General features: G+C 46.8%; 2 protein-coding genes across 5 annotated transcripts in view; both read right to left on the reverse strand.

The window, feature by feature from the left end:
• rnf213a (ring finger protein 213a) overlaps positions 1-10,128 on the reverse strand; it is a 54,233-nt gene extending 44,105 nt beyond the window's left edge. The window contains exons 1-7 of one of the 4 annotated variants that reach the window (XM_042342293.1): positions 10,118-10,128; positions 5,492-5,613; positions 3,931-4,577; positions 2,818-3,456; positions 1,854-2,017; positions 1,158-1,316; positions 377-576 (exon numbers count right to left, since the gene is read on the reverse strand). In XM_042342293.1, the coding sequence (XP_042198227.1) occupies positions 377-576; positions 1,158-1,316; positions 1,854-2,017; positions 2,818-3,456; positions 3,931-4,577; positions 5,492-5,597 (1,915 nt within the window). In that variant the 5' untranslated portion in view covers positions 5,598-5,613; positions 10,118-10,128. Of the gene's footprint in view, positions 1-376; positions 577-1,157; positions 1,317-1,853; positions 2,018-2,817; positions 3,457-3,930; positions 4,578-5,491; positions 5,614-5,864; positions 5,937-7,310; positions 7,406-8,507; positions 8,589-10,117 lie in introns of those variants that run through there. The other 3 variants (XM_042342292.1, XM_042342291.1, XM_042342290.1) reach the window with 3 other exon arrangements.
• A 4,608-nt stretch (positions 10,129-14,736) lies between these two features.
• On the reverse strand, positions 14,737-23,508 carry LOC103175564 (BTB/POZ domain-containing protein 17). The gene is made up of 3 exons (XM_007888662.2): positions 23,339-23,508; positions 16,355-16,637; positions 14,737-15,953 (listed from the first exon to the last, which is right to left on the reverse strand). The coding sequence occupies exons 1-3, from the start codon at positions 23,394-23,396 to the stop codon at positions 14,879-14,881; spliced, it is 1,416 nt and encodes a 471-aa protein (XP_007886853.1). The 5' UTR covers positions 23,397-23,508; the 3' UTR covers positions 14,737-14,878.
• Between the last annotated feature and the right edge of the window lie 1,702 nt (positions 23,509-25,210).

Genomic DNA, 25,210 nt, shown 5'->3' on the forward strand with positions numbered 1-25,210 from the left:
GGCACGGTCAAAGTGGAAAGTCCTGAGACGGGCCTTGAAGGAGGCAAGAGAGGGGGTGAGGAAGCAGAAAAGCTGAAGGCCCGACTGCCAATGGTGGGCAAGGTATATGGCGCAGGCCAGTGCCTGCCGAGCAAAGTGGTTGGTAATGGTGTTAATAGGTTGCAGAGGTAGGGAAGAGAAGGACCATAAATGGCTTTAACAGTGAGGACGAGGATTTTAAACTTGATCCTCTGGGGAATGGGGAGCAGGCAACGTTAGCGGCTGAAGGTTTGGAGCAGGAAACAAGCAGTGGACCAGATGCGGAAAAGCAGAGAGCACAGGGCAGGAGAATAGGGCTGGAACTAACACTAAAAAGGGCAACAACACAGCTACTTACCCGATTGGTTTAGGAATTTCGATTGGATACAGAGATAACGGTTGACGTGAACTCCTTCTGTTGCATCGTGTTTATATATAGTCTCATATTCAACCTCTTTATCCCGCAAGACTGCATATTTATAGGCAATGCTCTTATTCAGGAATTCTTTACGAAAATATTGCTGCCCTTGAATTAAGTAACCGTGTTCCCCCAAGTCTCTGTAGACAGGAAACAGAAACTCATAGGATTTTTTTCCCACACATGCTCAAAATTATAATAATAATCCTTCCATTTGGTATAATAATAATCCTTGCATTTGATATAGCACCTTATCACAGCTTCGAGACATCTCAAAGCGCTTCAGAGTGTACTGTAAAGTGAATTTTTAATTTATATTTTTAAAAATATAGTGCCTTTCACGTTGGGAGGATATCCCAAAACACTTCACTGTGACTGTGTATTTGTGTGCAAACACGGCAGCCAAATTTGCGCACAGCGATGTCCCACAAACAGCCGGTGAGTGGTCAATTTTATTTGGGGGAATTAGTTGTCCAGGACACTGGGAGAGAGAAATGCCTTTCTCTTTTCGAATAGATCCTCAACTTGGGTTCGAATACAATTTAAACAAACGTTACATGCGTTTCAAAACAAAATAAAGCTATTCAGCACTCATTCTCTTCATGATGGTTTTTTTAAAATAATTCAAAGGGGGGGGGAGGGGGAAGAAAATTGCAGCAATAATGACGAAACAAAACCTGTAACAATTCAACAGTACTGAAACGATACGAGAGAAACTTACTGAGACACATTCATCACGAGCACATCAGCGGTCCAGTTTCCTCCAGTAAGTTGTCCCGATCTCAGCACCACTCTGTGCTTTTCAACATCGAATTTAAAATCCTTCGACAAAATTGCATGGAAATAAACAGTGACTCGTTCCTCGGGCTTCAAATCACTGCTGCTTTGGATAAAGCAAACAACAGTTCTCAGTTGGACAGATAAACAACAACAACTTGCCATTTTACAGTAGGATAGTGATGGTGGTAGTGCTGGCTGAGGAGTGGGGTGGGGAGGGGGGCGGGGGAGAAAGAAGAGGTGGCTATGGGCGTGCTTTAAGAGGTAGGTCTTCAGGTGGATTTAAGGATAAACCGGGAGTGAGCGGAGGGATCGAGTCAGGGAGTTCCAGAGAACAGGGACGTCGTGGCAGAAGGCACAGTTGCCTCTGGTGGTGCGGAGGGGCACGGGGAGCGTGTTAGCTGACAGGCTCAGACGAGAACCTCGGGTTAACGTCTCATATAAAAGAAGGCACCTCCAGCAATGCGACATCCCTCTACCCCCTCCCCCCCATCCCCCTGAAGGGCCTTTTTCATCCCACAAACGTTAGACTCTGAAGCAAACAAGCAGTCAACTGAGTCAGGCTGACATCTGTGAATTGATATTACTCGAGAACTGATACAAAAAAAGTACATTTTTAATTAACGAGTGAATTGCGCACCCTTGATAGGCGGGAGATTTATTTTTATTTATGTTGCGTTTTCTCGACAACTCTGTCGTTTCTCTGTCTTTCTGATCACTCTTGCCGCCCTCGTTGATAGTGGCCGAAGGTTTGGTGTGGTTCTTTGGCTTCTCCTTACCCTTCTTGGTTTGTGAACTCGCCTCCTAGGATGTTAACAGAGAAGAGAGCTTCACCGTTCTGGAAAAGCTCGCCCGACGCAGGATTTCACCAGCTCAAAGTCACAATAGGGGGTAACTTGCCAATGGCGCACTTCCCATTATCTGTGCTAAACAAATGCGCTCGGAGTTGACTCGTCAAATTCCCTGCGATAATCCAGGCAAGAGGACAGATGATTCACTTGAAAAGCAACTTGTGAAAGAGGATCGGTAAATGGATGTGAACGGATGGGTCAAAGGGCCTTCTTCATCCAAAACTAGCAAGTCAGGGTGAAGGTGTGGGGGGTGGAGGGGGGGGGAAATTGGACTGTTCCCTATTGACTGCAAGCACTGCTGTGTCCATAGGCCGTCAGTATCAACACACCTCACAATGGTGCCCTTCAATAAGAGCACCGATCAAGAGGTCGAGAGAAAAAAAAAGCCCAGAGTAAACGAGAAAATCCAAGAGAGAGAGAGAGAGAGAGAGAGAGAATGTGAAAAAGATTGCAAGAGGGACTCCAAGGGGGAAAATGAAACAAAAACCGAAAGTACCACAGAAATAGGACAAAAAAAAAAGCTTAAAATAAGTAATGGAATGAGGAACAAAAAAAAAGCAAATGACAATAAAGGAAATAACAATGTCAAACTTCCTTATTTTATTTAGCACCTTTCACTTCGGAAGGACGTCTCAAAGCGCTCGACTACTGCTGGGGTGGGGGTGGGGGGGGCACCCGAGTAGGAGGTCAGAGCTGATAGATGACCTAAGGCGCGGTCAAAGAAAGTATAGAAGAGTACAGTGAGCTAGATACCTGTCTGTTTAAGGTGTCCTTTTCAATCTTACGGTCAGATTGTTGGTCGCTCTTCGCCTTAACCAAACTACCCGAGTCTCCGTCTCCCAGGTGACTCCGCTTGCTGCCACCATCAGTGAGCGACAACTGAGGTTCACCTGCTCTCTCGGCCTGGTCGGTCTCTTGTCCTCCATTTCGGCCACTGTCTTTCTTATGGGTTAAGTCACCTTCCACTGAATGACCAGATCCAGCGCTCGTTATTGGGTGGGTTTTCTCGCTCACAGCCTTAGACAAGGAAGGATCTTTTTCTGCGCCTCTGTGGTCAATACTACTGCAGGGGCTTGGGTCACTGGACTCGGTGGTTTTTGTAGGACTCCCATTTTGCTCTTCACCCAGAGTCGACCCAACCCTTTGGCCTTTGGAAGCAGAATTGACGTCCTGATGTTCAGACGCATCAGATGACTTAGTTGGGCTGGACTGCGGCTCGGGATGTCTTCCCTCGCCCTGGTTAGTTTGGTTTGTAATGGCGCTGTGATTTTCTACCTCGCCTTCCTTCTGATCGCTATCTAAACGGATCTGCTTGGGGGACTTCGAGGAGCTGGGAGGTGCTTTGATTTGTCCGGCCGGGTTGTTTTTCTGTTTCTTCCGTTTCTTCTTTTTCTGTGCAAACGTTGACAAATAAAATAGAATAAAATAGACAATAATCCTTGCTTCTCACATACAGCGTCTTTCACGTTGGGACGACCTCTCAAAGCGCTTCGCAGCATTCGCAGTAAAGTTTAGTGACTCTTATTTTTATAGATCGCCGCAGCAGACAATTTGCACACAGGTGGATGTTAAAAGATCCCGTGGCAGTAAATAAAGCGCAGTAAAGCGCTTCAATAGTAATCATTTTGCTTGATATAGCACCTTATCACATCGTTGAGACGTCTCAAAGCGCTTCACCGAATATATTGCGAAGTGGACTGACTGCAAAATACTTTTAAGACGTCTTGGTGACACGATAAGATTTTACGTCACGATTCAGAGTGACACGGACTGAGCCGCGCTGACCCGAGGAAGTTAGAGAAGTGGTTAGAATAAACATCGCACAATAATTTCCCGGTGAAGAATTTCGGTCCTCATCAAACTTACTTTTTTATTGGCCTTTTTGCTTTCGGAAGCGTTATTTTCCTTTTGCAACACTGTCGCTGGGGCAGTGTTAGTGTTGCTTTCGATCTCCACATCAGAAAGCTCTGGGTCCAGTGAGGCTTCTCCACTCTCAATGGTTGTGTCCATTGAGACGTCTTTGCTGCCGTTGGTTGGGTCCAATGAGCTTTCTTCACTCTCATTGGTTGGCTCCGGTGAATTTAATCCACTCTCGTTGGTTGAATCCATTGAAGTTTCTCCGCTCTCGTTGGTTGAGTCCAGCGAGGCGTCTCTGATCTCATTGGTTGGATCCCGTGAGGTGTCACCACTCTCATTGGTTAGATCCCGTGAGGTGTCACCACTCTCATTGGTTGGATCCTGTGAGGTGTCACCACTCTCATTGGTTAGATCCCATGAGGTGTCACCACTCTCATTGGTTAGATCCCGTGAGAGGTCTCCGCTCTCATTGGTTGGATCCCGTGAGGGGTCTCCGCTCTCATTGGTTGGATCCCATGAGGTTTCTCCGCTCTCATCGGTTGTGTCCATTGAGTAGTCGGTTGTTTCTTCCTGGTTTACACTGTCAACATCTGGCAACGTTGCTGACTCTGGCGGTTCTGATTCCATCTTCCCACGAACCGGGGCCGTCAACGACACTAAACAATTAAAAATATGAGTCAAATTGACATAGATTTGCACTCCAAAACAACACAAAGGACACGACAGAGATGGAATCCAACGCCCGAAGGAACAAAGTGAAACTAAATTGTGACCACGACTCTGAATTTTCTCGATTCAGCAATTCTTTCAACAACAATTTGCACTTATTAGAGCACCCACCGTGCAGGGTGGCATCTCGGAGCACTAAGCAGTGGCGGAGGTGGGGAGGGGGGGGGGCGGTGGAAGGGGTGGCCATAAGCACGGTCGCAGAGGATATTTATATACAATATTTATCGTAAGTCTACAATAAATATGAGTCAGAAGGGTATGGGTTTGAACTCAACTGAGCCAAGCTGACACATGGGTACTTTTTTGGGGGGGTCAGCTATTTGTCTGACAATTGTGGAAACCCATCGTCATACTTAAGAGTATCCAAACCAAACTGAGAATTCCAGGTGTCCCACCTACAGGTGGAAATTCCAGAGATGGATTGATTGGTTGGGATAGAATGTGCTCTCCCTCTCACCCTGGAGGGACACGTCCTGCTTACCTAATTCCGGGAAGTATTAGGCGCAGGTTGGCAAGAGCCAAGGCTTGGAGACCTTCGATTGTGCGTTGGGGTAACCGCTGGAGCATAACCAGCTGAAAAATCGCGGAGCTTGCAATTGAGATCGCTGTCTGGCAAGCTTCCCCCCAGCTTGTCCAGCTAGGACTATGCTACCCATTATTAGGAAAATTCTAATAAACTGACAGAACATGCTCGATGGACTGAATGGCCTCCTCCTGAGTTTTCTGCCGTGTTGTTAGCTGAAGACGAAAGTTAATTACAGCAAAAGACCCCAGGACCGAACCACCAAATGAAGCGTGGTGACCGCGCCTTCATGCGAGTAATATACTGCACAAAACTTACCACTCTGTGTAACAACTTGTGTCAATCGGTTCCCGCATTGGCTGCAGAATTTGGCCGATTCCTCTTTGGAAAGGTACCCGCACTGGTCACACTTCATCCGCTCCATCTCCGTCTCCGTCTCCCTGATTTGGGAGAAAAGAGCCACACAAACTTTTTTTTAAAAAAAAAATAAGATTTTTCTGTTTAAAAACAAAATAAGTCGACTTAAAAGATTGCAACAAGGAAATAAGAAGCTTAAAGCTGCTTAAGCATGGGTGTGTGGGAAAACAGGGGCAGGAAGAGGCCATTCAGCCCATGGAGCCTGTTCATTGGATCTTGGCAGATGTTTTAATCCCGCCCTTTCACCACAGCTTTCGCCACCACCACAACTTACATTTATATAGCGTCTTTCAGGTCAGGAGGGTGTCCACAACTCCAATACTTCAACGACCCACGTACCCATCCTTGGTGACCCACCCACCTCTCAAACCAAGAAATGTTTCATTTTAAGGAGGTGTTTTGAAGGCGAGGAGGGGTTGCTAAATTCCGCAAAATACACAGTTGACAGTAAAATCCCGTAAATGTGTTGTTCTGAAGTGCTTTGAGGGTTCCGCCTTTGACATGAAAGGCGAGGCATCAAATGGGAATCCTATGTAAGTGTATAACTGGTCCCTGGCCGGGCGATGCCTCAGGTCAGTTTTTTATTTTTAACTCTGCACTTGTTTACCTCGCAGTAAGTGGGAACCTGGTTGTTAGTCGATTGGCGGATTGTATTCCCGGAGGTAATAATCCTTGAGTAACGTGGAATAAGCTGTGGCCTGATCCACGTCCCCCGCCCGGCCTCACCCCCACAGTCCCTTTGCCTCGTTCCCTCCCTTGTCTCCTTCAAGGCACGTCTCCTCTTCGACCGCACCTCCGGGCACCCTCCTACCCCTACCCTCCCCGCCCTCCACCCCTCCTGATTCCCAACCCCCCCAGCTCGGGTCCAAATCCCTGACCGTCCAGCGCTTTGGGACGTCCTCCCGACGCGAAAGGCGCCGCTTACGCGCAACTTGTTGTCGTTAATCGATCCCTTTTAACTTTAACGAACTGCTTTCCGATCGCAATGAATTACTTTTCGTTTGAGTTGCAAACGGATTGCTCTTTATTTGCGATTTGATTGCAATGAATTGGGGGCTGCAACTTGCAAAACGTGGTTGGCCATTCTTTCGCTCTGAATGAATAATGAATGAATGAATCAATCAATCAATCAATAAATCAATCAATCAATAAATCAATAAATCAATCAATCACCCTCCCTCTTGTAGGTCAGGACACCAGAAAAACAATACCAACTCGAGATGCAAACATCTCCTCCCAGCAAAACAATCTATAAAAATATATATATATACACACACACACACACCACAGCCCTCGGCCTCACATTCACCCCCTCCCCCCCCTCCCCCCCCCCCCCCCATCCGCAATAACTTCATTAAAATTGCAAACACATTCTGAACAGGAAACAATGCCATTTTGTTCGCAAATAAATGGGATACATTTAATGCGGATACACAGTAACTGGAGAGCCACAGCGGGTGGATTTATTGATTTATTTATCTTATTTATTTACCTTATGTCTCTGCAATATTGTATGAGTTTGCAAATAAATAAAATAAATAAGATAAATGCGGATACAAAGTAACTGGGGGGGAGAGAGGGAGAGAGAGAGAGAGAGAGAGGGGAGGAACAGTGCAACACTGTATCTGTTTGCGTATAAACGGATACGTTGATGCGGATACGAAGTATCTCTGTTTGCAATGAAATGGGTAAAAAATGTGGATACAAACGGATCACTCACCTGCGGGAGCCACTGGTGCTGTGTGGGGAGGGGGGGGAGCCTTTCGTTAAGGGTGTTAGAGGCGCAAAATAGCACGTGAGAGTCTCCCCCCCCCCCACCCACCCTCCTCTCTCTCTCTCTCTCTCTCTTTGGTTGTGTAACTGCTGCAAAATAAGGTTTCGATTCACTGTCAGAGGGGGAAAAAAATTGAAGTGGTTTCGTTTTCGACTTCGCCAAAACGTCATGGAAGCCGAATGATTGGCGCTGTCACCGTTTTCTTTGGCGCGGACCGGAGCGGACACGGTGGCCGCCGCCTCCGCCGCCGCTCGCTCGTGATCGTCCGCGCGGCGAAATTCCCCGAGAGCCCGCAACTTGGCGCTGCTCCGACCTCCGGCCCGGCTCAGCTCCCAGTTTCGTTGAAAACCCGTCTCGCTTGAGTAGGGAACACATCCGGATCATTTGCCCCCCCTCTCTCTCTCTCTCTCTCTCTCCCACCAGCCACCACCCCCCCCCACCATTAAGGGTTCCACACCCCATTCATTTCTTTTAAATTAAAGCTATTCTTTCAGTTATGTGCTCGGACTCCTTTTTATTGCTGCCGGACACCGCGCCCCCCCCCCCCCCCCGCACAAAGGGCGCAATACAACTGCAAGTTGCTGCACATTTCCCCCCAATCCCTCTGCCTTGCCCCCTTCCTACCCCTCTTTTAGATGGCGGCTGAAGAGCTTTCCTCTTCGACCGTTCTTACGGTCACCTCCCTCACTCACTCCCTCCCTCCCTCCGGCTCGCCATCAGGCTCCGACACGCTACCCCACGCGTGAAAGGCGCTATATAAATGCAAGTTGTTGTTGACTGCCAGACAGTCTCAAAGATGTTACACAGAATACATTCCAGAGTGAATCGACTTATCTGTTTTTTTGTGGGCGAAACGCGGCAGCCAATTGCGCACAGCAATGTCCCACAAATAGCCATGGGTTAAGTGACCAAATTTTTTGGGGGGGAGGTTTTGGAAGGGATTATTGCCCCCGGCAATTGACTAACGACCGGGTTCCTACTTCCTGCTCGGTAAACAGAGACGGTTGGAGTAAGGAAACTTGCCTAAGGTTTCGCCCTGCCTGGGTATTGAACCCCGGTCCTCTCACTTGTGAGGTCGGCGCGCTAACCCCTACCCTACAGGACTCCATTTTTGAATAGTGCCTCAGGATCATTAAAGCTCACCTGAACAGGTACTGACGGGACCTCAGTTCAATGTCTCATCTGAAGGATGGCGCCTCCAACAGTACACACTCCCTCCTAGCTCTTTTAAGCAGCGAGAAAGAGAAAGTACACAAGAGTCAGGAAAACGAAACCCTTGAAACTCCTGCACTGACTAACATTCGTCAAACTGCTCATGAGTCAGCATCTCTCATCGAGTGCAGATATATTCTAGTGCGGATAACACCCAATTGTACAGAGAGACGTTTTGTTACATTCAGAAAAATGGCATTGAATTGCTTAATGGAAAAGTTTACCATTTATCAGCCACTCTGCAACCACTGGGCCTTTTGCACTTGAGGGTGAGCAAGGGTGAGCACTTGAGCAAAATGTTGCATGGCTAACAGGTACCTTTAAGAGGAACATTGCTGTTAAGAGCCAGGCACGTGTAAAGGCTCTACAGTACAGTCAGGAAAACAACAGGGCCTGGAGCAAAGAGTTTCCATTGCTTGCAATAATAATCCTTGCATACAATGCAGAGCCTTATCACGTTGTTGAGATGTCTCAAAGCGCTTCACAGGAGATACTGTAAAGTGGAGTGACTGTGTATTTTAGCATTTTTGCAGTTGCTTTACTTTTTCAGCTCCACCGGTAACAGCATCAATGGCTATTGAACGTGGTGATAAGAGGAAATCCTTCACCAACTTCACTGCTGGTGTGGCTATGACTGGCACTTTGATCATCCTTGGTCATGTCTGGTGCTCCCTATTATTGCGAAGACAACAACAACAACAACAACATGTACTTATATAGCGCCTTTCACGCTCCTTGTGGCTGTCTGTATTTTATGGTCAAACACAGCAGGCAATTTGCACACAGCAATGTCACAACAACCTGGAGTGAGTGACCAATTCCATTTTGGGGCATTATTGATCTAGCACACGGGGAGAAATTCCAGTTGTTATAAATGTAGTAGAAAATGTTTTTGACAGTAAACCACATAACCTAATTATAATATTTGTTACGGTTCTTGGACCCCTATGTGCACACCCATGTTATGGCTCACTTAACCCTCACAGAGTGTACTGGATGGCCTCAGTGTTCAATCCTCTTTCATGAATGCAAATCCCTATAACTAGGTGTAACTTGACGAATGAGTTCTTCCGTATCAACATCTACCAATTGCTATTTAAATTAAAGCAAATTGGGCAGCTTCAGTCAATCAGAGGATTATTTTCAAACACCTCTGCGACCTAGGCTGAAATTCTTTTGTATTCTCTCCTTTGATTTATACAGAAAGCTCGAGAACTCAGCGGAATTTTACTGTAGCTTCAATGAAATCCACAACCCTCGGCATTAAATCTTTAACGACATGACAAATATCAACAAACACAACTATGAAATAACAAACATTAATCACACTTAGACTACACACGCTAGCAGCCACTTGTAATAATTAATAATAATAATCCTTGCATTTTTTTCACGTCTTCTCGACGTCTCAAGGCGCTTCACAGAATAGACTGCAAAGTGAATTGATCATATATTTGTGGGCGAGAGTTAAATACAGTTAATATAAAGTGCACGAGGAACCAACCTCTGACTACTAATCAATCAACAGTCAGAACACGTACCTTCGTTGACATCAGGTAGAAAAAAAGTGACCTGAGCACCTGGTGTTCGTTCTTTTATGGGCATTGAACCCCTCCCCAAATTACGGCACCCAATGGTAATTGTATTGCACCAATTACTTGACAATTAATTGGTGCCTTTTTTATGGTCCAATCAGGTCCTCCCCTCAGGTGCCCAATAGGCGACACGTACACATTCGATCCTTAACTGGCATATTAGAATGGTAAATTACCGCCAAATTGTTGCAACCGAAGCCTTTGGAGACCCGATGGCAAAATAAGCATAAAAAATAACGTTAAATACACAAAAAAAATATGTTTAAAGGGCTACTCGACGTGCATCAGTTCTACCGAATTTCGTCACTTTCCGAGTTTCCCTGAGCGCAATCCGTAATTACTAACCCCACTCACACTGGCTAATGCTTTTAGCGAGACATAAACTTTGCAGAACATATTTTAAACAACAGACAGGCATAGAAAATAATGGGGCGACTGCGTCATAGTACTTGTACAGTAACAGTAAACTAATTATTGTAACTTTAAATAATTGTTTAAGTTTCGCCTACAAAATCCACAGACAATTCACTTTATAATATATTCTGTGAAGCACTTTGAGAAATCTCAACAATGTGATAAGGCGCTATGGCAAATGCACAGATTATTATTATTATTATAGGATATGCTCGAAATGTTGGTTGGAGGAGGTGACACCAAGGGATTTCAGTATAATGGTTGATGAATCGTTAAGGCTTCAGGGTGTTTTAAGAGGGAGGAAGCCTGTCTATAACTTAATGTCTGGTGAGCTAGTCAGGTGGACTGTGATAAGGGCAAGTTGGAGTTGCAAACTGTAAATCAACCAACGACATGATGAGGAACTATATCAAATGCAAGGATTATTATTTCTCTAAGCAAAGGGGTTGCTTTCTGTAAACATTATCACCTTTTATGTGTTTGTGGAGAGGATCGCATCTGTGAGAAAGTACAGTTAGTCAAGGTTGTCTGTGAGAACGTGATTAAATAGCTGCTTATGCTGGACAAAGGATGAACACTCGCTGATAATGGAACAATAATAAGAGATGGGACATTGCTGTGCGCAATTGGCTGCCGCGTTCGCCCACAAATATACAGTCAATTCACTTTACAGTGTGTTCTGTGAAGCGCTTTGGGACATCCTCCCGACGTGAAAAGCGCTATATCAAATGCAAGGATTATTATTATTATTATGTGACTATCTCACTCCCACTCGTGATTGAAAAACATTCAATCGAGAATGCCCGGTACTGATGTGTGCTGTAGGGTACAAAGGCTCGGACACCCAGGAGAGAACAGAGCTGCTTTTACCTCGATCCTCAAGGTCAGACCTCCTCCCAGAGATTCAAGCAAGAAGGGAAAGCCTGTACATAAGATTCAACACTCAACCCAAGAGAATGTTTACCTGCTGCCTATGAAATTTGATATTGTCGCTGTGACAAGTAAACACAATGCTGTCTATTCACTCACAATCCGACTCAATAATAACTGAGTTTTTAAGCATAGAATACAGTTGATTTGGGTTCCTCTGTTCGCGGGTTTCTATTCCAACGAAGGAGCTGTTGCCCTTTGGAAGGGACTCTGCTCTCATTGTAGGCCAAATGACCTCTTTAAGTCCAGTAGTTCCTGATGTATTTATTCTTCCAATTTGGCAGCAATCTAATTGGTTTTCAGCTGACTGGAATCAACTGTAGTTTGGCTGAGGACCAAGAGAGAGGTCAATCAATGCCCTTTTCCTTGTCCATGTGATCGATACATTCCGAGCCCTTACATAAAAGTGATTTATTCAGAAGGCAGAGTGTTCAACTGATCTGAATAATGCAGTGTTATTTTTCTTTTTCTTTTATTTCTTTAAAAAGAACACTGCATTATTCAGACAAGTTTGAACAACATTGATTGGCTTCTGTGAGAGAGAGGATGACGAGAAGACAAAATATGTAATACACACCCACACACACGCAAACATAATCAGAGCACACATAAAAAAAATGCTAAACCTGACTGGTGACAAACTCATTGTGCTATTTGGGGAATGCAGTTAATTGGAGCTGAGTAATCATGGTATTGAACGAACATCTCGCTCTGAGAGTCAGTGCAGGCTTGATGGGACAATTGCCTCCTTTTGTGCTGCAAAAATTTCTATGGTCCCACAGCAGAATTCTACCAGGCAAGTAATTGCCTTTGTAAGCGGGAAATCTGCACCAGTGTGGTACAGGAGTTCAGAAAGTCCTGTTACCTACCCCGCCCCCGCGCCCTCCCCAACCCACTATTTTTTTCTTACAATTAATTTTTATTTTTTGTTGCAGATGCGTCAAGTGTAATAATGTCTGATTCCAGTAACTAGCTCCTCATTCCATCCATCCATCCATCCATCCATCTTACAAAAGATGACAACCGTGAAAATGAATTTTCCAAGTGACTACGAAGCTCGCTGAGATTGTTTGAAAGAGTAATGGCTTGTATTTCCTATAAGAAAATGTTAATTAAAGGTGCTTTTAAGCACACAAACAAGAAAAGACGTCAGAATCTGAGACAGTAGCGTACTTTAATAGGTTATTCACCACCAGGCAGTTGGGAATTTTTACTGTCAACTACACGGTATCATTTTACAGCATAGAAATACGTATCGCAACATGCTTTTCTTAGGATTGCTGAAATTCAAATACAATCTTTAAAAAAAAACAGTCGGAATTATAAGAGGAATCACCCAAATGCATGTGTCGCCATTGTAATCTCACCACGAGGCTAGTTTTGTACTGTGAATAAAACACGAGTGGAACAGTATCAGGCAATCACTCCAGAAATTGAGGTCGTTCAAAGTTTCAGTCGAAAATGCTTACGGATTAAGAGCTATTACCATCGTCTCTGTAAGCAGACTATTTTTGGTAATGACATAAATAGGGGTGTGTTACATCTGTGTTACAAATGATGCTGTAATACAAAAATGCTGCTGTTATTACCGAGTCATTTTCTTAAGAATGCTTCACCATGAAAGACTTTTTTGGGTCGAAATTCCTGTGTCGGCAGAATGCATAGAGTTTCGTTCACAAAATATACATTCAATTCACTTTACAGTATATTCTGTGACGCTATGTCAAATGCAAGGATTATTATTATATTGTAGCGCCTTCGACGCGATTATAACAGCCGCCAAAGGTGCTGCGCATAATACCGACCGGGAATTTCTACCGCTTTTGGAGGATTTGCCACACTTGGATTTCTTAATTAAGGAATCCTGCAAAATTCCTCTCTCCCAGAAACAACGCTCTGGGTGTGCGATTGGAATGTGAATCAGCTTCACAGTGCTGTAAACGGGCAGAAACTGTGCCTCTCTCACTAGCGTAGCTGGTGAAGTGCTTAACCACATGTACAGAATATAAAAGGTAACGTTAGTGCACCTACGGGAGTCCAACGTGCGATATTTGCAAAAGGATTTGTGAATAGCTGATGGCGCGGGCACCCAGATTTCTCTCTCTGGAATCTCGCGCTGACACCAATCTGGGATTGTGGCCAAATTAGGCTCCTGTACCTTCAGGAACTCCAGATCTGCTATTCACAAACTCTCCCAAATATCACAAACTAAACCGTAGTATTGGTTAGAAAAAAGGGTTACACCGCAGACGTGAGACACGCTTACCAAAGCCATGTTCCCATTTACAGTTTATCAGAATTAAGTTGAATAAAGAATGACGGGTGGGGTGGGGGCGGGTGGGTGAGGGGGGGGGGTGAAGAGAGTTTGTGTTTTGATAGATCTAAAGGAGATTGAGTCAGCAAAGTGGAACCTAGTCACCTCTGTGATGTTCGCACCTCTGTGATGCTCATGCAAAGAAGATGGAGAATGGGAATTGCCGCGATAGAGAATCTTTCACGCCAGGACATCCTACCGGTGTGAAAGGCGCTAGACAAAAAAAAAGAATAAGGTTGATCATGTGAGTTGGGTGAACCGTTTGCAAAATGCGTGCGTGTAATGGGGACCCGTTTACAAAATTGACAACCAATGAATCTGTAGAGCTTTCTATTCCATACTTATGGCACCTGTGCCTCTCTCTATCCACGTGGACTCACAGAACCTGTGTAAAACGCAAACGTTTCCACGTTTCTTGTGTAATAAGCATGCAATTTGCACGACTCAATGGCCGTCTCCAAATCATCTGCACGGGTAAACCCACTGAGCTGGAGTGAAGACGTCTCAAAATAAAAATGGTCCTTTTAGTCCAAAAGTGTCTCTTTTGCTGCGAGCCAAAAGCGGGGGATGGAATAAGCTCTGGTATTGTGACTTTTCCCAAATAAATCGAGGTTTAGGGAGTTAGGGATGCAAGTTATTTTTGACGGGCAACCGCAACTAGCGGTAAGGGGCTGGACGCTACTTAACTGGTAGTTGGGTCCGGTAGACACACCGGGGTGAGGGTTACGGGGTTTCTATCGCGATTCTTGTGCTAATCAACGCAACGAACGTGTTGTTCACTTGGGGTGAAGGCTCAGTAGTTCAGGATCAACGTTACACACATACAGATTGGTTAATAGTTTTTTTTCATATAATGGGAGTCAAGACCAGGAGGCGGGGGCCTGTATATATTTCGGGAAGTGGGGGGGGGGCGGGGGAGAGATGGGGAGGTGACTTGAAGGAGGCATTTCAGTAGGACGAGTTTAAACTGCCTTCACAACATACATTGGGCATGGACTGACTAGGGTGGGTGCAGGCAATACCTGCAGCAGGTTGGGGGGGAAACAGTATCACTTCCTCACTTTGATCAGCGGCTGGTAAATTGGCTTGACGATGACATGCAGGTGCAAGGAGTTGTCGATCAGGTAATCCGAGGTGCGTTTCTGGAGGTCGGCCCGCAGCAGGAAGTCCCCCGTCTCCTCCGTGCTTTGGTGGAAGTCGTAGATGTGCTTGACGTACGTCCTGCCGTCCTGCCTCGCCCTCACAAGCACCGTCTTCTGAAAGCTGACCCCGGCGAAGTCCGCACTGTTGGTGGCCGGAGTGACGATGATCCTGGGCCGGACGTCCTCGGGTTTCAGGGCCTGGATTGCCCCGTGGTCGGCGTAGGAGGACCTCAGGCTGATGGGCAGCCACCTTGGGGAGAAGAGGACGTTCCAGGTGACCTTTTTGCTCGTGTCGTAATTGCTGGGCCCCAGTTGGGTTTGGAAGTTACTGCTGCGGTCGTCCCGGGCAGGGTTGTTGATCACCCACTGGGAGCCCCAGGACCCCGAGAGGTAGTTCCTCGGCACGAACAGGCTGCAGTTGACGTCGAAGTACTTGGCGAACTGCAGCGGCGTGGTGGAGTGGAACTGGAACGCCAGGAAGAAGAGATCCTGCACCGAGACGTAATGCTCGCTCATGAGGGGCGACTCCTTCTGGATGTGGAAGAGGTGCTGGGGGGCGATCATGGCGTAGCGGATGGACCTCAGCACGCTGTCCGACACCGCCGTCTCGGGCCGGTTCCTGGCCAGCCACTCCTCCACGGCCGAGTAAATCTCCAGCTCGTTCTCCACCACCAGGTCAGAGCGCTGGAGCAAGGACAGCAGCAGGTCTTGGCTGATGGATTGCCACTCTCCGCTGTGCACCAAGGGCGACAGGTTCCAAGCCAGGAACCTCTTGCACCTCTCCTGGAGCTCCTGGTTGCCCGCCCTGAACGCGTAGTGATACCAGCCCACCACATGCCCTTGGGGCAAGTCGCTGGCCAAGTGCTGGCTCATGTAATCCATGATACCATGCTCCAGGGCAGTCACATGGTACTTGGTGGCCAGCTTGTGTAGGGGCACGGCCTGATCCAACATGATGGTGATCTCGCCGCAGTACAGATACCTGGAGACGAGTAAAATATTCCCTTTGAGTTGTTAAGACTTTGGAACTCCTTGGCTCTATCCCTCCGCCTGGCCCCCGCACCACCCACCCCCGGCCATCTTCAAATCCCACCTTAAAGCCCACCTCTTCGGCCTATGCCTAAACATTCACCGACCACCGAAATCTCTCTCCGGAATTTCCATGTGGAGGTGGGATGCATGGAATTCTCAGTTTGGTTAACTCTTAAAGCACGGTGATGGGTTCCAGCATGTGTCAGACACCCACCCGGCTGACCACCTCCCCAACGCCCCCCCCCCCTCCCACCAGTGAAGTTGTTGCGAGAAGGGGGAGTAGGATTGGAGCGGACAGAGTGTGGAGGGGAAGGGGGAGCGGAACTTTAGGTAACAGGAATTTCAATTTACCTGATGAACTTCTCGAAGAGGGCAGCGCATTCCGCCGTCTCCCGCAACACGAGGGTGGCCACGCTCTGATTGTGTAGCAGGTTCTCGAAGACCTCACTCTGGAGGGTGAGGAGCAGGTAGTGGGTGTGGAAGACCTTCACCTCGTCCGAGTGAACTGTGTGGACTTTGAGGGTGATATCGCTGGTGTTGGAGTCACGCAGCAGGTCCTGGAGGTGGTCGATCAGGGTGGCCGAGTGTTTTATGGTCCAAAGAGAACCCTCGCCATTTAACTCCAGCTTCTGGGCTGTGTGGGAAAAGAAGAAAACGCAACAACCTACAGTCACTACACTTTACAGTATATTCTGTGAAGCGCTTTGAGACGTCTCGAAGATGCGATAAGGCGCTGCATCAAATGCAAGGATTATTATTGTTATTATAATGCAAATGGTCTTTTTTTAAAAAAAAAATAGATATAAAACCATTCAATTTTCACTTTCCAAATGCAACAACAACACAAAAAAAACACAACCAACGAGGGGGAAGGGAAGGAGAGGACAGGGGGGGTGGGTTAGGGAGATCGTTAAGAAAGTATATTCGGAGTCTAAAATCTTACAACTGTTACTTCCTTTACACACACAAATAAGATACACAAAATTGGATCGATATAACCAGCGTGAAGCAAAAAAATCTTAATATCCTAACAGGAATCTATCTCATTTGCAGAAAGATGTCTTGTACTAACCAGACCAGCAAGGAATTAAAACTACGCCACTTTTGTTGTTGAGCTGTCGCACACTTTAATGAACTTTAAAACGCTTACGCTGTAAGACTCCAGGTGGCAAAAAAGGAACCGGTGCAAACGGATATTATTGCCAAATCTAACGAAGTGTTGAAAATAATTTATGGCACAAGTCAAGAAACATTTCTATCAATATAATAAACCGAGATTATTTAACACTGCCGTGCGCAATTGGCTGCCACGTTTCGCCCGCAAAATACGCAGTCACTACACCTTACAGGATATTCTGTGAAGCGCTTTGAGGCTCCTCAACGACGTGACAAGGCGCTGTGTCAAACGCAAGGATTATTGCTATTTATAAATCAAGATTTTAGATGCTCCAGATTCATTCTGTCAGGGATTAAAACGCAAGGATTATTTGAAGGATTATTCGACGTTCAAACACATCTGTCAGATGCTGGGAGTGCAAACTACTGCTCCCTCGTCTGGCAGTAGGGAGAAGGTGCCTCAGTCATGAACGATGACAAAGAAAATATCAATTCCATTGGCGCGAGTGTTACGCGAATGTTTTTGTGGAGAGCAGGATTATTAAACTTCAGTGATCTGAACTGCAGATCTCTATTTACTCTTCGCCGTTGGAGTCAACAAGCGTAAACCCCTTTGCTAATCAGTAACTCAGCCAGCCTTCAAATGCGTCCTGCCTGCCTGGTCGGGTGGACTTCAAAGGTACCATGACGCTACTTGAAAAAAGCAAATGGAGCTTCTCTCTCTTCGGGCCAACAGATAAAATCGGTCATTCACGTCACCCCTGTTTTGAGGGGATATTAAATCCTGTGAAGCGTTTTGAGACGTCCTTCCTGCGCGAAAAGCGCTAAATCAAAGGATTTAGCGAGGATTATTATTATTATTATTATTATTACCATTATCATGGGTTACTGTCACAACCGGTAGCTGTACTGGATGAAATTAAGATATGTTAAGCTCTTGGATGATAACGAAATTCATTTTTAAGAGCTGTGGTTCTGTGCTAAGAGCTTCGGGTCGACAACGACGACATCAAATGACATTTGTATAGTGCCTTTCGCGTCGGGAGGACATCCCTAAAGTGAAGGGCAGCAACATGGCACAGCATATGTTCGAGCTTACAGTGGTCCTTTCATTGGGAACTTGGTTCAGCTCCAGGCCTGAGCTCCAGCTAAGCTCAATGGCTCTGGAGGGGATTCAGTGAAAGGCATTTGGGAGGATGTTAATCAGTTTCCACCAGACATAACTTAACCCCAAATTGACTTGAAGTCAGCAATAGCTGTGAAATCCCAACCACCCCAACTTTCACTGGCACCGATCCTCCAGATGAGTTGGTCACTTCACCTCACGGCCTCACGTGGAACCTGGTGAGCCCCGGCCCGCTGGCTACCAAGTTTGCCTACAGAAAAATACTCACTACATAGATTCATACAGCACTGTACCGCACTGCAACAAGCCATTCGCTCTTTATACTCCACGAGTCTTCACCCACTCGCAAACATGTTGCCACGTTACATGCCATATGGGGATTCCATTGCCAGACATGTCACCCTGGAGTCAATTCAGCCCCGAAGAGACCAGACATAGTAATTATCCACACATTTGGAGGGAGGGAGCTATTCAGCCATTGTGTTGCTGCTGTTGCTCTTTTTCTAAATCACTCATTAAAAAAAATTAATTCCACTTTCCAGCTCTGTCCCTACATGTTTTGCCCCCGTAATGTTTTTTTCTCTCTCTCTCACTGCTCACGTGCCTGTGTCCATTTCCTTAAGGAACGATCCCATTGTTCCAGCCTCACTCAACAACAATTGCCACCTTTGGCTCAGCCTCAGAGTTTACGCTGCTCCTAAAATGAACATTGATGATACCTCAACTGAAAACTGGTTGAAAGGGAACATCTTAAGCGTTTGAAGCAGTCACGAGATTGGTTCCGATGAAGAAGACCCTTTGACCCATTTGGTCTCATCCCCCCATGCAAAGCCACCTTATCAAACTGTTCTTTAAGTGAATTCCAGTGTCCTGGCCTCAACCACCTGACCAGGTTACTTGTTACCAGTCGTTAGTCCTCCCGGGCAAAGAAACACTTCCCGGGGTCTATTCTCAATTGCCCTTTGCAACCATAAACCTGCGTCCTCTTGTTCTACCATCTCGGTGCATCCTAACATATTGTTCAACAACGACAACTTTCATTTATGTAGCGCCCCTCGCGCAAGATACATTATACAAACTTACCTTTGGCATTTCTATCCAGAGGTCCACTCCCCTTCAACCTGTTATTCTCTCTCCTCCCCCCCCCCACCCCACCCCAGACACACACCATTTCCAATCTGATAACCGCGATATAATAACTATTAAACTGACCAACCGTTGTGGTCATATACAACTCAGTGAATATATGTCCTGCATTCCTAGGTGCAACCATTTTAAGGGGTGGGGGGGAAAAAAACACAAAACAAAAGGATTGTAACAATTATTTTATTCAGAAACTACAGCTAGTGTATAAGGTTGAACAAGATGGGTCTACATGTGGCAGGCTTGACTACCTCTGGCTTTGACAGTTTGGAAGCTCTGACCTGAGAGGTTTTGACAGAGCCCAGTGATACATGCAAGAAGCTTCTCTGCTGCCAGCGATATCTACTAACGAGACGTGGGAGGTCAGGCTATCTATCCGACTGCAAGGTTTACCATGTGTCAGCCTGGCAAAGCGGAGAGTGTTCTGACTTAGAGCACTTTCCACTCTGAGTCAGAAGGTTCTGGGTTCACATTGGGACTTGGAATCACACAGTCTAAGCTGACATTCCAATGCAGCGCTGGGGGGGTGGGGGGTGGTTGCATTGTCGGAGGTGCCATCCTTCGGATGAGATGTTAACCGAGGTCTCATCTGATTGTTCAGGTGGATGCGAAAGATTCCGTGGCGCAAATTGAAAAGAGAGTTTCTCTCCCGGTTTCCTGGCCAACAATCCCCCAAATAAAATTTGGTGACTCACTTTGTGGCTGTTTGTGGGACATTGCTGTGTACAAACTGGGTGCTGGGTTTCGCCCACAAAATATACAACCAAACCACTTTTACAGTGTATCCTGAGACTTCTCAAGGACACGATAAGGCGCTGTGTCAAATGCAAGGATTATTATCGTTATTACTATCCTGTTGACTAAGGGCTTCTGCATCCCCTTTAGTCATCCCTATTTTGCGACGTTCCAGGGACTAGCCGAGGGATGGGATTTGCTGCCTGCCACCTTACACTTTGCTGATGTCAGGAAACAGGCTTCCGTCCGGGTAACAATTACTGGAAGCATTACCCTGGTCTTCATCCTCTCCCGCTCCCGTGTTCCTGTCCGCAGTCACTGGGGCCCATTTTGTCGTGTCTTCCCGTGTAGTCAGAAGACCTGAGTTGTCTGACTGAGTGAGAACCTTCGCATGGGTGTCTGGGCTGAATCTTCCTAGTGACTTGCTGAGACCTAGGGGAAACATAAAGGAGACTGCAGAAGATGGACCGAGGGCAATACTTCCAAAAAGACTTACAAAAAAGAACGTGGCTTGATCTGAGGACAGAACGTTACAGCTGTAAAACCCAAAGTACCTTTTAAGCCACTGCCCCCTGGCTACCTTATGTTGTAAGTGGGTGGAGCTTGCTTGGATGACTTGAATTAAAGTTTTTTTTTGTAGATTTCCATGAATTTGGTCGGGCTATCAGCAAAGATAATGCACTCTTGTATGGCTCAGGCCCATCCCGCTGGGCAAATGTGTGAAGCTGAAGGTAGCGTCCAATAATAAAACCAGACTTACCCTTGTAAGATTTCTCTCTGAAGGCCTTAGTTCTAATTGAAAAGTGGCCTCTGCAGTGGACAGAGCTCCTGGTTTCCATGTGAGATCCTCATCAGTGGATTAGCCCCGATTATGCACCTGACATCATCAATGACACCCATCCAACGCTCCTTCCTCCCGATCCATCTGATACCTCACGGGCGACATTTTTCGTCTGGGTAGTCTTCTCCCAAAATCAAGCCTGGGCGATGTTGAGTTTGGGTGGACGCTTCTCCTTAACCTTCTCATCTCGACCGTTTCCTTGTTCCTCAATGAACTCCACTTCCTTGTCCAGCACATTACACGAGCTGACCTCATCAACTTGTCCCCAAAACAGCTCCCCCCCCTCCCCTCCTGCTCCTCTACCTTAGCTCTCCATACCTTTGCTGCATCTCTGGGGCCTGTTTTTGCCCTAACCACATTGATCCATCTCTCTGAGGTAGATTCAGGTAAATAAACAGAACCTCTCCTCAGCAACACAAAGTATGAAATACGGGAGCAAAACCCACGGATGCATCCCTGGCAATTAACAGGATGTGAACTCTGCAATAATTCCCAGATTGGAGATGCTCACCTGCTCCTATGGACCTCTATAGGCGACCATGACGGCAATTGACTCTCCTCCCCCATTTTAATAGGCATGGCCTTCACCAACTTTGATGTAATCTTCGTCGGAGAGTCATCGAGCAGCATAACGACTGAATGGATGAGGCACCAGAACATTTCCTATTCTTTAGACCCGACTAGTGATGCCCTCAAACTCCTAGCACCGGAGGCTGATGTGGGATACTGATGCTTCACTGTTACCCTAGATCAGAAACCAAACTTTGGCCAACAGGGACCAGGACTTCAGACGTCCCTCCAAATGGCCAACTGTCCTGCTCCATCGCGGAAACAGTGCTTTGATCTCAGATCCCTCCCCGGTGCTTACAGACATAGGAGCAGGAGCCCAGTCAGCCATTCTATTAGATCACGGCCGATCTGTACCTCAACTCCATTTAACCGCCTTTGCTCTCCATCCCTTGATGTCCTTACGTGAGCAATTTATTTTTTGCGATCGAAGCTTCAAAAATTCCACAACCAGGAAAGGACCAGGAACGATGTTACCTGTTATTGGATGCGTCTCCTGTCGCCGTTCCATTCCCACCTCCCTCTAACTCACCCCACACTCCCCCACCACCCCACCCCCCCCACTCCCCCCCAGACACTCCCCTTCAGCAGAGGTGATCGCGAAAGTAAAAGGGTTGGTTGGCAACGGCGAAAGGTCACATTACCGAGAGCGCCAGGAGGTAACAGTGAAAAGTGCCGGAAAGCTTGAAATTCGGTTTGGCACTGGCACCTCAGTCGCCCACCCCCTCCCCACACCCACCCCCCACACCCCGCACCCCCCACACTCCCCCACCCCCTTCCCCTTCTGCGCACCATTAAAGCAGCATAAGCAGATCTCTCTTTCATCACAGTGTAACAAACCCAGAATATTCAACGAATATCACCAGTGGAAGCTGAGAGTGTTGCAAACTTCACTGTCGGAGCTGCCAAAAGCGAATAAAGAACCATTTAGACAGTGGGGTGCATCGTTCTTTTAACTTGCCCCAGTGCCCAGCTCGCTGACAAGGGAGGGTTAGCAGCTGTGAGTGGATTAAATGCACCAGAGCATCAATTATGTAGACTGATACAGTCTTTGAATTAATACGGTGCTAATACTAAATTATTAACACATTTTTACGAATGAATGATTCACCCACAAAATATAGAGTCTCTACGCTTTACAGTGTATCCTGTGAACCGCTTCAAGACGTCTCGAAGACGTGATAAGGTGCTATATCAAACGCAAGTATTATTATTATTACATATATAATGATTATTAATTAATAATTCCCATTAATGCTGAAAGAGCTGCTAAACCTGTACTGAGTGAGTAAGACAGCGTCGCATCGCTTTAAAACCTCAGCTTCGCAAAACTTTCCCCAGTTAATCATCGTAATTAGAGTGCAGAAGCTTTATGTCTCAAATATGTCGAAAATAGACAATAGACAGGCAGCTAAATGCACAAAATAAGCTAACATAAAACCCCATCACTTCCAGTGTTTGAACCCATGCGAAGTTTTGCACTTGCAAAAACATGTAACATTTTTCGATGGGGCGGAGGTGGGTGGGGAGGGGGATAAGGAGAGAGGGGGTTGGGGGGGGGGGGGCGGTGGTGGGGGCAAAGAGGCAACATAGTCAAGCAAGCTAGAGGTTCTCAATTCATATTCCATTCCTTTAACGTATCACGTGGAATCTTTTTCCATTGACAAAGCAGGGCAGTGTTTTTTCGTACACACGACTCCCTCTTCCCTGTACCAAAGGGAACAAAAACAGAATTGCCGCGTGGAGGGAAGGGGAGAGGAGGTGAGGGGGAGTGGGGGGGATCGCAAAGACAACAGATTGCTCCTACCTCCTTCGGCCACAGCGCTCTGCAAAGCCAAGGTAGCGAAGAGAATCAAACTCTTCATTTTCCTCTGGATTTCTCACCGCAGAAGGGTTTGGCGTCCGGCGATGGCTACAAACTCACTCGGAGTAGGATGTGGATCGACGGATCTTTATTTAGGGCAACGCTCTTTTGTCAGCTACTCCTCCCGGGCAAAAGACTTTTTCTTATTGGTAGATGCTGTCACTCGCCGCCATGGTAACTTGGTCAAATCCCTGGTCCTCTTCACTGCCATCCAGTGATGCGTGAGAACCTGCACAAAGGACGGAGGAAAATAATACAGATACACTCAAACACACACACCACACACACTACACACTCACACAACGCTCAGGCTGAAACGTGAGTGAATTCAGAAACCCCAGAGGCACACAGAGATGAGCCTTTCTCTCTCTCTCTCTCTCTCTCTGTTTCCCCCACCCCATCCCCTCCTCTCCTCCTTTCAACCGTGGCGGAGAGGAAAGAAACTCGAAGCCGGTTCTTTCTTTCGCCGGTCGAGAGATAAAAGAAAAGATTAAATGTCGATGGACGCTTCATTTTTAAGTATTAATTCAGTTGAAAGAGACAACGCCTTCTCTGCGACGAGGGTTCACACAGCAAGAGCAACTTGCATTTAAATAGCGGGATAGCGTCTCGGAGCGCTTTACGGTCGGGTAGTACGTGGGGAGAGGTGTCAGCTCCGCGCTCTGACCTCTGAGCCGGCTAATCGATGTTAGATCAGGTTTGCAACACAAATGGGTCTGGGCTGACACTGTGACATGTGCGAAGGGTTTATTGAATAGCCGTCTGTTCTGAACTAATTAAATTTGGCAGCATTTCACCACTGGCTGCGAGAGCTGGATAATTCAGTTACTCAAAGCCCTGCCAGCCAGCCAGCCAGCCGTGGGTATTATTCCACACGGTCACAAAAGAATTAAAGGGTGAGGTGGGGTTGGGCAGGTGGGGGGAAGGAGAGGAGAGGGGATAAATTCTCAACGTGGAGTTTGACGAGAACGTGGAATCCTCGGCCACAAATCGCGCGGGAGGACGAGTCAGTCCGTCGACCCTTTGAATAAGGGAAATCGGTCAGACCCCCTTCTCCAAGAGAAGGAAGATCGCAACGACAATAATCCTTGCATTTGGTGCAGCGCCTCACCACGTCGGAAAGACGTCTCAAAGCGCCTCGCGGGATTTTCACTGTGAAATGGAGCGACTGGGCATTTGTAGGCAAACGCGGCAAAAGAAGTCACCCTCTTCCCCCCCCCCCCGCTCCATCCTCGCCACTTTGTCCTGAAACATTAGTTCGGCTTCTTTGAACAAAAGCGTGGAGCTCGGGTGACAATGTGAGCAGCACAGACGGCCGGACAGTGGGGGTTAGAGCAGGGCTCCCAGACCCCTGGGGGCCACACTCCTCTCTCGATTGGAACAAATTGCGCAATTGAATCATCCCGACTCCCCGCTGACAACCTCTGCTCTATCCTGGGGTCGAACGAAAGGCTGATGTGCAGTTACCTTCCTGGCTCTCAGCAGCAGTTGGCAAATCACTCTCTAATTTGAAGTGTTGAAGAGATTCTGTGTGTGTGTGTGTGTGTGTGTGTTGTTGCAGGGGAGAGGCGGGGGGGAGGTTTTTTTGTGGGGGTGGGGGAAAAATACTTAAAAAGAGAAGGAACCAGCAGTGCTGTTCTCCGTTCAGTTTGCCACAGGGCAGCCAAAGAGTTCTAACATGAAATTAAAATCAGACTCAGTTCAATCGATCCACAGAGCACACAAATAACACCCCAAGGAATTCCACCGCGAGTGGCATTTCAAATGACTCCAAAGGCAGCAGCTTCCAGAGCAATGTGATAACAATAATTATGA

Source organism: Callorhinchus milii, unplaced genomic scaffold, assembly GCF_018977255.1.
Source record: "Callorhinchus milii isolate IMCB2004 unplaced genomic scaffold, IMCB_Cmil_1.0 Scaffold20, whole genome shotgun sequence".
NCBI classification, from domain to species: Eukaryota; Metazoa; Chordata; class Chondrichthyes; order Chimaeriformes; family Callorhinchidae; genus Callorhinchus; species Callorhinchus milii.

Excerpts from the sequence above, each read along its gene's own strand:
- LOC103175564 (XM_007888662.2), bottom strand. The coding sequence starts at position 23,396 with ATGAAGAGTTTGATTCTCTTCGCTACCTTGGCTTTGCAGAGCGCTGTG. Across the intron at positions 16,638-23,338 it reads GAGCGCTGTGGCCGAAGGAG|CCCAGAAGCTGGAGTTAAAT; the intron begins GTAGGAGCAATC and ends TTTCCCACACAG. Across the intron at positions 15,954-16,354 it reads CTCTTCGAGAAGTTCATCAG|GTATCTGTACTGCGGCGAGA; the intron begins GTAAATTGAAAT and ends ACTCGTCTCCAG.